The sequence below is a fragment of the Ranitomeya variabilis genome, chromosome 5 (assembly GCF_051348905.1).
Source record: "Ranitomeya variabilis isolate aRanVar5 chromosome 5, aRanVar5.hap1, whole genome shotgun sequence".
NCBI lineage: Eukaryota > Metazoa > Chordata > Amphibia > Anura > Dendrobatidae > Ranitomeya > Ranitomeya variabilis.
In genome coordinates, this window is record NC_135236.1 from 333,386,045 (window position 1) to 333,399,541 (window position 13,497).

At 39.9% G+C, this 13,497-nt stretch overlaps 1 protein-coding gene across 4 annotated transcripts in view; it reads right to left on the reverse strand.

The window, feature by feature from the left end:
• Positions 1–13,497, reverse strand: part of RELN (reelin) — a 1,394,857-nt gene that overhangs the window by 98,959 nt on the left and 1,282,401 nt on the right. For all 4 annotated transcript variants that reach the window (XM_077264737.1, XM_077264736.1, XM_077264735.1 and 1 more), the window contains exons 40-45: positions 11,577–11,679; positions 10,111–10,340; positions 7,049–7,269; positions 3,591–3,738; positions 2,606–2,864; positions 1,239–1,488 (exon numbers count right to left, since the gene is read on the reverse strand). In XM_077264737.1, the coding sequence (XP_077120852.1) occupies positions 1,239–1,488; positions 2,606–2,864; positions 3,591–3,738; positions 7,049–7,269; positions 10,111–10,340; positions 11,577–11,679 (1,211 nt within the window). The remainder of the gene's footprint in view (positions 1–1,238; positions 1,489–2,605; positions 2,865–3,590; positions 3,739–7,048; positions 7,270–10,110; positions 10,341–11,576; positions 11,680–13,497) is intronic.

A 13,497-nucleotide genomic window follows, 5' to 3' on the forward strand; every position in this document is an offset into this window, starting at 1 on the left:
TTAGCACATTTATTTTTCTCTTGTGTTGCTAAATTCAGAGTGCCAATATTATTAGTGTGTGCCCAATGGGATTTTTGCCTTCCTCTGGATCAACATGTTAGGCTATACTTTGAATTTTATTGACTGTCCGTTAAAAAATCTATTGACCTGAAGATATTGGTCTAATCTGCAGGTTAATAGCGTTAATAACCCTCACCAAACCTCAGATCACGAAAAATGGAGGTGCTACCAGTCTTCGAAAATGACAACATTTTTTTTTTCACCAATTAAATGAAAAAGAACCTATACATGTTTTGCATGTGTGCAATCGTACTGACCTGGAGAATCATAATGGCAGGTCAGTTTTAGCATTTAGTGAACATGGTAAATAAAAAAAACCCAAAAAACAATTGTGGAATTGCACTTTTTTTTGCAATTTCACCGCACTTGATATTTGCTCCTCGTTTTCCAGTACACGATATGGTAAAATCAATGGTGTCATTCAAAAGAACAACTCGTCCTGCAAAACAACAAGCCCTTTTATGGACATATTGACAAAAAAATAAAAAAGTTATGTTTCTGGGAAGAAGGGGAGCAAACGAAAATGGAAAATTGCCGGGGTTGAGTAGGTTAAGAGATCACAGAGGACTGCTGTGATGTATCACGTCATTGAGGGGTCCACAAGTGTTAATGTTAAATCTGTATTATATGAATTGTTTACTATGTTGTAAGAAAAATGTATCTTTGAACTACACCACCACAGAATTGTATTATATAGAGTTGAAGTAAATGTAACAGTCTGAATTATAAACTGGTAATGGCTAAGGCTAGGTTCACATTGCGTCAGGGCAATCCGTTAAGCGCATAGCGCTAGTGGATTGCGCTAACGCAATGTATCTATAGGGATCGCGTTTGCCGATCCCGCTAGCGCAGTTCCCCGATCTGCGCTAGCGAGGAACGGACCTCGGACGCTGCAAGCAGCGTCCGAGGTCCGTCAGAAAATAACGGCACATCGCTAGTGCGTGCCGAAAATGGCATGCGCTAGCGATGCGTTGGCAAACCGTTAGCACATTGCTGTCAATGGGTGCGCTAACGGACCCATTACATGGCGTTAATTGCGACAATTTCGCCATGTAACGGAGTCCGCTAGCGGACACCCATTAACGCAATGTGAACCTAGCCTTACATTGAGAATCTTTATGCACGATAATATGTTGTGGAACTATGAACTATGCCATTTTCTTAGTTTTGTTCCTTACCATAGCATGAGTCTGTAACAGAACAGGAAGCTGCAAAATCCAACTGCATAAAAGAATCTTCGTTTACCACAATGTCTGTTGTCACCACATAACGAGTGCTTGCTTTCTCAATGAACACAAGTGCATCACCACTAGACCCACAAACGGACATTTTTGTGCCTCCAGGATGAAGTAACCATTTCTTATTGTCCAAAGTGGTAAAATCATCCTCTAACACTGTGTTTCCAGATATATTACCTCCAATTAGAATCTAGAAATATAAGAAAACATGTATTGCAAACTTAATTTTTTTTTTATTTTTAATTGATTTCATAAAATGATTAGACACCTTTCATAATTGCTTTCATAAGTATTTATGGTAGTTGTCTGGATGAGAAATTGTCCTAGTTGGATAATGAACCTCAAATAACACATTTTTTTCCTAAAAAATGTATGAAAAAAGCACAAAATAACTACGAAAAAATTACATATGGACACAGAGTAAAAAGTTTTTAGTAAACTTCATTCCACTCCTTACATTTATATTGCTCATCTAGTTTAGTTCAACATTTTATTTTTCATGAACACTATTTCCAAAATGAGGACAAATTTGTTAAATCAATAAATATTACCAATACACATTTGAATAGAAAATATATAAAGAGAATAAAGTAATGAAATAATTATGGAATGTCTAAGAGAAGTAACACAAACCACAAATAATAAGACAGGCAAAATAATTTTATTAAACAACTTGTGGCCAAAGATAGAAAAAAAAGAAACGGGAGAGAGACTCCCATAGACACAACCTACCAATGAGTCACCATTTTTATTGTTTATTTCTTTGTTAAGTGCCTGGTCAGTGCTGGATTCACTTATACTGAATAACCTGCTGTGAAATTATAGCACATCTCCCAAGATATTCTTACTATACCTTATATTTCTGGTGAAATAAGAGGGCCTAAAACTAGAGCACACATTAAATATTTCAAGCATCAAGAGGAGTTCCCCGAAATGTCTCCACAGTTGTGGATGCTCATTCTAACACCGACAAGTCTCTGCCTGCCCTTATGCTCAACATCATGAGCTTAAGAATCTTGACACATGCACCCTGGTGACTCTACTGGTGATTATGGAAATTTGTAAATAATATGGAAATTTGGCTCACAGTGCCCCAGCTCTGACAATTTTGACAGTGCTGGTCAAAACATGTGTGGAAATGCCAAAAGTTGAACATTGTTTGCTCAACTAAGCATTGAGCAAAAATGTTGGGACTTTTTAAAGCTTTTTATGTCAGAATTCTGGCATAAAAGATTTGATAAATCAAGGCCATAAATTCTATGTGTGTAAGGAAACCCAACAAAGGAAATATTATAAATATTGCTTACCTGATCAATAACCCAGGGACTGTAGAAATGCCCATTCTCTGATGGCTGCCACCATCGAAGACGAGAAGAACTAGATCGAGCTTTTAGGGGAATTTCCAAAGCTATATACCGTCCAATATTACTGGAGTTACTAAAAAGAAATTCTTGAAGAAGGCTCCATGATAATCCACCGTCCAGTGAGTATTGCAGCAGCACCGGTTGACTCCTGGGATCTGGCACTGCCTTTCCACATCCTAACCGCATAAAAAATTGGACAAACCTAGAAAGCACAATTATCTTAGGTTGATGAAAACACATTCATAATTTGCTATGTAATATCAAGGAACCAACTGCAGGACATTCATAGTAATTTCAGAAATCAGATGTTCCATAGTAGCCACATGAAATACAGGTTTCATTGTAATGCTCTGGACACATTTTTGCTATGCCATCGAGGTGTGAAAACAGTAAGGCAACACAACAATAAATCACATTCAATGATATAGGCCAAACTGTATAAGAATAGCTGGAGTGCTGGCTTGTTGCAGCCTGTTACACCACCTTACTTATGCTCACCAGTGCCAGCTCGAGGGATACGCCAGCTGGGGCAACAGGTTGGAGGAAGAGCACAAATTATGGACAAGAAATAAAATGTATCTTTCCTATACATTTTTTTACTAAACTAATTGTATACATAGTTCTAGTAGCTGAAAATGATATAGGTGCGGATATATAAAAAGAATTTCACTTTAGCACATTGGTGTCTACTTTCACTGTATGGCACAATGAAATTAATTATTGTCCATGTGATATTTATCATACTGCACTTCTAGGAGTGAGAAAAGATGGTGGCAAATTTTTAAATCCCTGCATTGGGCAACAAAATAATTTTGCTCACACTTGGGACTGAAATAAATGCCACATAAATACATAAACGTTTATTAACTTAAAGTAAATTAATAAAAAATAGCTTTTTGTATAAAAAGTATTGTGAAGAGACTCTTACCGTGCTAAAGATAAATCCAGATCTCTTGTCATCAACATTCTCAAACCTTCATCACTAAAAAATAGATTATTTCCGCTGGAGAGTATACCACATTTCCTAGATGGCTTTCCTCCACTCACTAAAAGGAATCTATCTGATTCTAATTGACCTAAAAAGGAATGAAAAGATGATGGAGTGCAGCATTTATAGAAAGCTTACATGTATGGCTTCCTGATGACAAGCAACAGTAACTGAGTCAAAAATAAGTGTTAGCTTATGGGGTAATTTCAAATAAAGTTATGTTTATACAACGATTTGCTCTTTCAGTCACTTGAACTAGCCGCATGTAATTGGCTGCAGCAGTGCTATGACTTCTGAACGAGCACACACTGCTTCTGGGAAAAACAGAGAACTTTGGAGAGGCCTGCGCTGGACTCACAAGGGTTCTGGAAGGCAAGTATGCCTCCGTTTATTATTTTTAATCAATCCATGTCTAAAATATATTTTACTATTGAACAATCCTTTTACCATGGCATAGTTTTATAACTACAGTAAATGGAAAGGGGATGACCATTGCAACCAATTGGAATCTGCCTAAATACACAGTATAGCTACAATGACCAGATACATGAACCTATACAAATGTTTGCATGAATATTTTGTTTTACAATTTGTGTGTAGCGCCGGTGTCACTACACGCTTCCTTCCTTCCCCGGCAGGGACGCTGACTCACTCACCGCTGTGATCCCCATCCTACACTTCCTGCTCCTCCTGCTGTTGTCCGCGTCTGAGCAAGGCTTGAAGATCCACGGGCACTGTACTTTGGATGTGCGCTCTCTCCTTCTTAAAGGGACAGTGCGTGCTGTCCTAAAGTGTCTAGCCAATTGCTGAGAGACATTTATTTAAGGCACCTCCACCTGATGGGAGGTGCCTGAGCAAAGTGTTCACTTTGCCTTTTTTTTTGCATGCTTGCTAATTCCCAGGTCCCCTGTACCTGCCAGTACCTGCCTGTTCCTACCTGTACCTGTCTTCTTGTACTTGCTGTGTGTTTTTGTATTCCAGTTTTGCCTGCCAGCTCCTGCCTGAATGCATATCAACTGTGCCTGCCAGCATCTGTCTGCACTTGCCATGCCTGCCTGTATACCAACCGTACCTGTCTGCACTTGTAGTGTCTGCCTGTATACCAGCCGTACCTGCCTATACCTGCCATGCTAGCATGTATGCTAGCCATACCTGCCATGCCTGCCTGTATACCAGCCATACCTACCTGCACCTGCCACGCCAGCCTGTATACCAAAAGTACACTACCGTTCTAAAGTTTAGGGTCACCCAGCCAATTTTGTGTTTTCCATGAAAACTCATACTTTTATTAATCAAATGAGTTGCCAAATGAATTTAAAATCTAGTCCAGACATTGACAAGGTTCTAAAAAAAGATTTTTATTTGAAATAATAATTTTCTCCTTCAAACTTTGCTTTCGTCAAAGAATGCTCCCTTTGCAGCAATTACAGCATTGCAGATCTTTGGCATTCTAGCAGTTAATTTGCTGAGGTAATCTGGAGAAATTTCACCCCATGCGTCCAGAAGCCTCTCCCACAAGTTGGTTTGGCTTGATGGACACTTTTTGAGTACCATACGGTCAAGCTGCTCCCACAACAGCTCAATGTGGTTATGATCTGGTGACTGCGCTGGCCACTCTATTACAGATAGAATACCAGCTGCCTGCTTCTTTCCTAAATAGTTATTGCATAATTTGAAAGTGTGCTTTGGGTCATTGTCCTGTTGTAGGATGAAATTGGCTCCAATCAAGCGCTGTCCACAGGGTATGGCATGGCGTTGCAAAATGGAGTGATAGCCTTCCTTATTCAAAATCCCTTTTATCTCCCACTTTATCAGCACCAAAGTAACCCCAGACCATCACATTACCTCCACCATGCTTGACAGATTGCCTCCGACACTCTTCCAGCATCTTTTCAGTAGTTCTGCATCTCATAAATGTTCTTCTGTGTGATCCAAACACCTCAAACTTGGATTCATCTGTCCATAACACTTTTTTCCAATCTTCCTCTGTCCAATCTCTGTGTTCTTTTGCCCATATTAATCTTTTCCTTTTATTAGCCAGCCTCAGATATGGCTTTTTCCTTGCCACTCTGCCCTGAAGGCCAGTATTGCAGAGTCGCCTCTTCACTGTAGACGCTGACACTGGCGTTTTCGTGTACTATTTAATGAAGCTGCCAGTTGAGGACCTGTGAGATTTCTCAAACTACAGACTCTAATGTACTTGTCTGGTTGCTCAGTTGTGCAGTGGGCTTCCCAATTCTCTTTCTACTCTGGTTAGAGCCTGTTTGTGCTCTCCTCTGAAGGGAGTAGTACACACCGTTGTAAGAAATCTTCAGTTTCTTGGCAATTTCTCGCATGGAATAGCCTTCATTTCTAACAACAAGAATAGACTGTCGAGTTTCACATGAAGTTATTTTTTTCTGGCCATTTTGACAGTTTAATGGAACCAAGAAATGTAATGCTCCAGATTCTCAACTAGCTCAAAGGAAGGTCAGGTTTATAGCTTCTCCTATCAGCCAAACTGTTTTCAGCTGTGCTAACATACTTGCACAAGGGTTTTCAAGGGTATTCTAACCATCCATTAGCCTTCTTAAACAGTTAGCAAACACAAAGTACCATAAAAACATTGGAGCGATGGTTGTTGGAAATGGGCCTCTATACACCTATGAAGATATTGCATTACAAACCAGACGTTTGCAGCTAGAATAGTCATTTACCACATTAACAATGTATAGAGTGTATTTCTGAATAATTTAATGTTAGCTTCATTTGAAAAAAACTGCTTTTGTTTCAAAAATAAGGACATTTCTAAGTGACCCTAAACTTTTGAACGGTAGTGTATCTGCCTGCACCTGCTGTGCCAGTCTGTATACTAGCCGTACCTGCATGCACTTGCCGTGCCTGCCTGTATACCAGCCGCACCTGAGTGCACCTGTCGTGCCATTCTGATTACCAGCCGTACCTGTCTGCACATGCCGTGTCAGTCTGTATTCCAGCCATACCTGTCAGCAACTTCCGCGTGTGTGTGTACCAGCCAAGTCTACCCATTTCTAGCTGTTCCAACTACCTGCCCCTTTGGAGGTCAGCTGTCGTGTGTCGGAGATCTGTTGTGGAGGAGCACCTGGCATCCATCTGGAGCCAAGTCTACATCAACTATCAGGGACTGTAGCAAAGAGTCAAGTGTTCACCTAGTCACGCCCCTCAGGCTTTCCTCGGTCCACGGCACAGTGGTTCCATCACTTCCGTTACATTGTGAAAATAAGAATATTCATCAGCATACTAAGGAGAATTTATTAAGGGCTGCGGTCCAAAATATTTCAGCCACTTTTTAATCAAGATAGGCTGCCCAGTCTAGATGAATTTCCCCCTAAAAATGTATTTGTTCACAATTTTGTTACCAGCATTTATAACATTCTCACCTTCAAAATCATCCTTGAGGAAATCTGGATTTTTTGTACTGACTTTGCAAGTAGGGCCAGAGTAGCCTGGATCACAGATACATTTGGTTCCATTGACACAACTTCCATGACCGTTGCACATTTCCTCACACTGAGGACCAATGTAAATATTATCAATTGCCCAGGTCACAGGCTTCATAGATGTTGGGTAAAATCCTTGATACCATCTGAATCTAATGGAGCTTAAATTGGCACAAAATAATGTTAGATATCACTTTACTATAATACACCTTTTCAATAAAAAAAGTTACAGAGATTCCCAATTTTGAAATCAATGATTTTATTATAAATAACTTCTTGCTAACACCTTAAGGAATGGCCCAATTTAGGCATTAAGGACAAAACATTTTCTTCTCGTTTTTCACCGTCACATTGCAGAAGTCATAAAATTTTAACTTGAGTTAGTGGCACCAATTTGGGGTACATGTAGATTAGCTAACTTTTATAAATTATTTATGGGAAGTGGTAGAAAAAACCCAAACATCAATTATTTTGTTGTCTTTTGGCTGGTTTAATTTTAAACTATTAACATGCTCCACAAATAAAGTGTTAACCCCTTCATGACCTTGCGATTTTCTGTTTTTGCATTTTTGTTTTTTTGCCCCCTTTCTTCCCAGAGGGATAACTTTTTTTATTTTTCTGTCAGTATATCCATATGAGGGCTTGGTTTTTGTGGGATTATTTTATCATTATTATTTATTTATATAGCACCATTGAATCCATGGTGCTGTACATGAGAAGGGGTTACATACAAATTACAGATATCACTTACAGTAAGCAAACTAACAATTACAGACTGATACAGAGGGGCAAGGACCCTGCCCTTGCGAGCTTACATTCTATAGGATGGTGGGGAAGGAGACAATAGGCTGAGGGTTTCAGGAGCTCCGGTGTTGGTGAGGCGGAAGCTCCGGTAGTGGTGAGGAGGCAGCGGGGGCTTTCCTGAAGAGGTGGGTTTTCAAGTTCTGTCTGAAAGATTTGAATGTAGTTGACAGTCGGACGTGTTGGGGCAAAGAATTCCAAAGGATGGGGGATATTCGGGAGCAGTCTTGGAGGCGGTTGGGTGAGGAGCAAATAAGTGTGGAGGAGAGAAGGAGGTCTTGGGAGGACCAGAGATTACGTGAGGGAAGATATCGGGAGATTAGTTCAGAGATATATGGAGGAGACAGATTATGGATGGCTTTGTAGGTCAGTATTAGTAATTTGAACTGGATACGCTGAGGGAATGGGAGCCGGTGAAGAGATTTGAAGAGGGGAGAAGTGGAGGAGTAGCGAGGAGAGAGATGAATTAGTCGAGCAGCAGAGTTAAGGATGGACTGGAGAGGTGCAAGGGTGTTAGCAGGGAGGCCACAAAAAAGGAAGTTGCAGTAGTCAAGGTGGGAGATGATGAGGGCATGCACAAGCATTTTAGTAGATTGATGGTTGAGGAAAAGATGGATTCTGGAGATATTTTTGAGCTGGATGCGACAGGAGGTGGAAAGAGCTTGGATGTGCGGTTTGAAGGACAGGGCAGAGTCAAGGGTTACTCCGATGCAGCGGACTTCCGATACGGTCCCTTTTTTCTGCTGTGTTAGAGAATTCTCCTTTATTTGTTTGCCTATGATTGGCTGTGTTTACGTCCTTGCTACCCAGAAAACCTGTTTAATGGTCTGTTCACATCTTGTAGTGGCAAAACAGCTGCCGATTTCTGTTGATTATTAGATCACAGTGAACATGTGGGTGCATTCATCTGGTTATTATTGAGTAACTAACCTCTTATATTTAGCACTCATATATCATAAGACATTTTATAGCAAGACAAGATGGGACTCACTTTTTGAATAGAGGAGTGCTTGTTCAATATCTGATATTTGTATTTTTATAGGCACTTTGGTGCTGTTATAAAAGCTGTATCTGGACAAACATACATCTTCTTTACACTCTGTGTACTCGTATATTATTTTTTTTGGCTCAAGGTCATTGAACTTGATGGTAGTCCCTTATGGGTACTAATATTGAATTGTACTCATACTAATTATTTTGATTTTGTTGATTTTTTCTGATTAATTTTTTCCTTAGTTTTCTTTTTTTTTCCTCTTATGGGTATCAGAGGTGTTTGTGGGACATTATCTTTTGTCTATCTGTAACTGTAGGGATTGTGAGGGACCCTAGGGGCAGTCATCGGTGAGTGGGGGCACCTACCGCAGTAAATTAGGGTGTCTACCTCTACTGCCAGGCAGGTGATAGTATAGGTATAGTATTTTAGGGTTCACCAGTTTTCCTTAATTGTAGGCATTTTCTAGGGAATAAAAGGGTGAGCCATCGAGGAGTGGGGGCGCCAACCGAGAAAAAGTAGGGTGCCAACCTCCACTGCCAGGTAGTACTCATTGTAGTTTGACCTAGGGTTTTTTAGGTACATTGAATATCTTCTCACTTTTTTAATTAGTCATGTTAAATAGAGTTTCTTATTGGTTCTATTAAAAGTTACATTTTAGGGATCCTTGTCTTTTTGGTTTATAGTGCTAACTAACCTGCCATTATGATTTCTCCAGGTCAGTACAATTGTGCAGATAGCAAACATGTATTGGTTCTTTTGTTATTTAAGTGGTGAAAAAAATTACAAAGTTTGTAAAAAAAAATAAATAAATAATGATGCCATTTTCCAAACCCGGTCGCATGAAAAAAGCTATTAACCTGCAGATATGGGGTTTATGTGCAGGTTAATAGCGATATGAACCTACTCAGTGACAGCATTATCCACAGAGTGGTGACTGTACCCGCGCTGGTGCTGCCTCCGTGACTGAATACCAAATGCTACCATGAGGAATAAAGTTTATTTCCTTTCAGCAGCGTGGGGGTCTAAGTGTCAGTCGAGCAGGTTCAGAACCCTATTAACCTGCAGATTAACCCCATACCTGCAGGTTATTAGCATTTTTTCACATAACAGGTTCCCCTTAAGTTTTGAAATACCTTTTTTGTATTTTATGGATGATGACATAAATAACTATATGTTAAAAAAAAAAGTAAAGGTTTTTAATACCTACCCACAAAGATGTAGTTTTCCAAAATTGATGACTTCCCTTCTCCAGCCCTGCATTGTTCCAGCATAGTAAATACTACTTGGGTGGTGTTCAGTGCTACATAAAGAACTCACGTGGCTGGTACTGCTGTAGCACAGAGGTAAAAGTAAGTGCCATGTGGCACCAAAATCTCGTGAAAATTCCAGTTTCACAGGGTCATCAGAATTACTGTCCGTTGTGCAGCCTACATTAATCTGCATTAAATAAAAATAGTTTTACTGTAACTCCTTTTATTTATTAAGTAAATTAAGTATTACCACATATAGGCGTGCAACAGGACATAATAGAATGATATTGGTTACAGATAAATTATTAGACTATAAAAGTCACTCAAGAAACAGGGTATTAGACATGTGATTATTTATTAAAGATAACCTGACTACTAATACATACTGCCCATCGGATCAGTGTGATTTAATGAAGATATATGGTTACCACTTCCGTGAGTGCCGGAACTTCTCTGATTTTGCACATTCACCCTCCTCATGCACCACCACTAGAGTGGATTGCCGATCATTTGGGAATTTTAACCCCTTCATGACCGAGCTATTTTCCGTTTTGTTTTTGTTTCTTTCATTTTTGTTTTATCCTCTCTTCTTTCAAGAGCTGTAACATTTATATTTTTCAGTCCGCATAAAAGTATGAGGGCTTGTTTTTTTGCAAAACAAGTTATACTTTTTAATTACACTATTTATTTTAGCATGTAATGCACTGGACAGCAGGACAAAAAAAGTCCAAGTGTATTGAAACTGCAAAAATTGCAATGTGTAATTCCATAATTGTTTTTGAGCAGGAGTGGGCAATTAATTTTCCCAAGGGGCCACATGAGAGACTGTTGTGGAGGCAGAACCAATATTAATATCAATATATTTAATAATTTTTATATTATTGATAATTATATTAATATTAATTGTATCAATTAATATTGCGCAGAATTAAGTATGCTGACATCCCCCTATATATCGTTTGAACATGAGTATATTGCATGAGCCCCCCATATACTGTAAGAGCCCCACAGAGCATCCCGCATATGTGGCATGAGCCCCACACCCTCTCCCATATGCGCATGAGCCCTACACAGCCTTCTCCATATGCGGCATGAGCCTCACACAGCCTCTCCGATATGCGGCATGAGCCCTACACAGCCTCTCCCATATGCGGCATGAGCCCCACACAGCCTCTCCCATATGCGGCATGAGCCCCACACGGACTGAGACAGCCAGAGGGCCAGATGTGGCCTGTGGGCCTCACTTTGCCCAGGTCTGTTTTGGAGGGTTTTCATTTACCATGTTTACTATGTGATAAAACTGTCCAGTCAGGTCAGGGGCCCGACATATGACATAATTGTACGTATATGACGGGAAGGAGTTAATAATTACTGAAATTAATTTAACATTTATTTTTATAAATATCAGGCTTCATAGTCTTACCTCAAACTGAATAATGGTATTCTCATCAACATCCAAATCTCTTGTAGTGATGGAATGCTCCCCTACCTCATTTGAGACAAATACCATGGCTGAATCTTCCTCCCTGTGCGAAAACAATAAAAACTATATAGAGCAACATTGCTTCTTCTCACTAAGGGTAAAAACTAAACAATAACTTTTATTACTTTGCAATTAAACAAAATTGAAAATTAAGGACAAATTTAAAAAGCTCCAAATGCTCCCATTGGCAGAGGTGTTATTTAGGAATAAATGCAGCAAAAAAATCTGCTATGTACTGTCTTATTTGATGTGTCCGACTATGCAAAGCTTTTCCAGTTCATGGTCGGCACATACCACAGCTTCTGGCCAGGAGAGGAAGCAAAAGTCACTTTTGATATACCGTAATTGAGTACACACACTGCAGGGGCTTGCAGCTGCTACTTTCTGATGAAACACAATTACCTGCCAGTTTTATCACAGGAGTGGACATTTTTTCGATTTCTCCACCCCCTGATCTCATCATAAATCAAGTCAGTGTGGTAGACAAGACAGCAGCCACTGAGCTCATATGTCACTGACTTAATTAATGATGAGCTCACAGGACTGGTGAAGCAACAGAAACACTTGCTCCTGTGATAAGACAGGCAGGGAAACGTGTTTTCTCAGAAAGCAGCAGCTCTGAGCTCCTGCAGTGTTGTTTAAGTGTATGAAATTATCATACACTCCCTGACAGAAGTTATGTCGCTTATCCATGTTATGTAAATAAAAGCTTATAACCTGACGTTAAATTCATCCATTGCTTGTATAAATTATTCTTTTGAAAGCTGAAACCCTCCGAAATGTGGTTTAGGTTTAGAAAATAAATTGGCATCAATGCAGAAACATTGATCAGTTAACAGACACAGAATGGTCAGATTTTGGCAAGACAAAAGTTTTGTCGCCTGGTCATATAATGCACCCAATCCTAGTTTACATCCTCACCTGTGCTCAGTACACGGTCGGTTAATTTGTTTGTGTGTATAAAAAGAAACCCAGCACACCAGACCTTCACTTGAACTGCAACTTGAGCTCTGACAACATACCTTTGGCTGGCACCTTTAATATGTCTCAGCATCAAGTACAAAGAAATAAAAAAAGATTTGAAGAGACTGGAGATGTGTTTGACAAGCCCAGGTCCAGCAGATCCCGCAAGACAACTGCTCAGGAGGAACGTTTGTTGGTTAGAAAATCCAAAGCAAACCCCTCTTCCACTGCAGCAGAGCTCCAACAGGCCTGGTCACTTCAAATCCCTGTGTCAACTAGAACAGTTCGTAGGATTCTGTCTCGAAATGGCCTCCATGGTCGAATCAGTGCCTAGAAGCCAGCACTAAACAAAAGGCAAATAAAAAATCGTGTGGCATTTGCAAAGTCCCACAGCCTGCTAAATAGATGGATGCTGGAAAAGTGGCAGAAGGTGGATTTCTCTGATGAATCTTCAGTAGAATTACACCACAGCCACCGCAAATACTGCAGGAGACCTACTGGAGCTGTATGGATCCAAAATACACCCAGAAAACAGTTACATTTGGTGGCGGAAAGATCATGGTCTGGGAATACATTCAGTATAGGGGTGTGCGAAACATTTGAAAGGTGGAAGGCAATATCAATAGACTAAAATATCAAGATGTATTAGCTACTTCTTACATTCCAAATCATAAAAGGAGTCAAATTCTGCAGCAGGATGTGCTCCATCTCATACATCCATCTCTACAACAAAGTTCCTCCAGACAAAATAGATTAAGGTGCTCAAGGACTGGCCAGCCCAGTCACCAGACATGAACATCATTGAGCATGTTTGGGGTAGAATGAAAGAGGAAGCTTGGAAGGCAAAACCAAACAATCTAGATGAACTCTGGGAGGCATGTAAGACTGCATTCTTTGC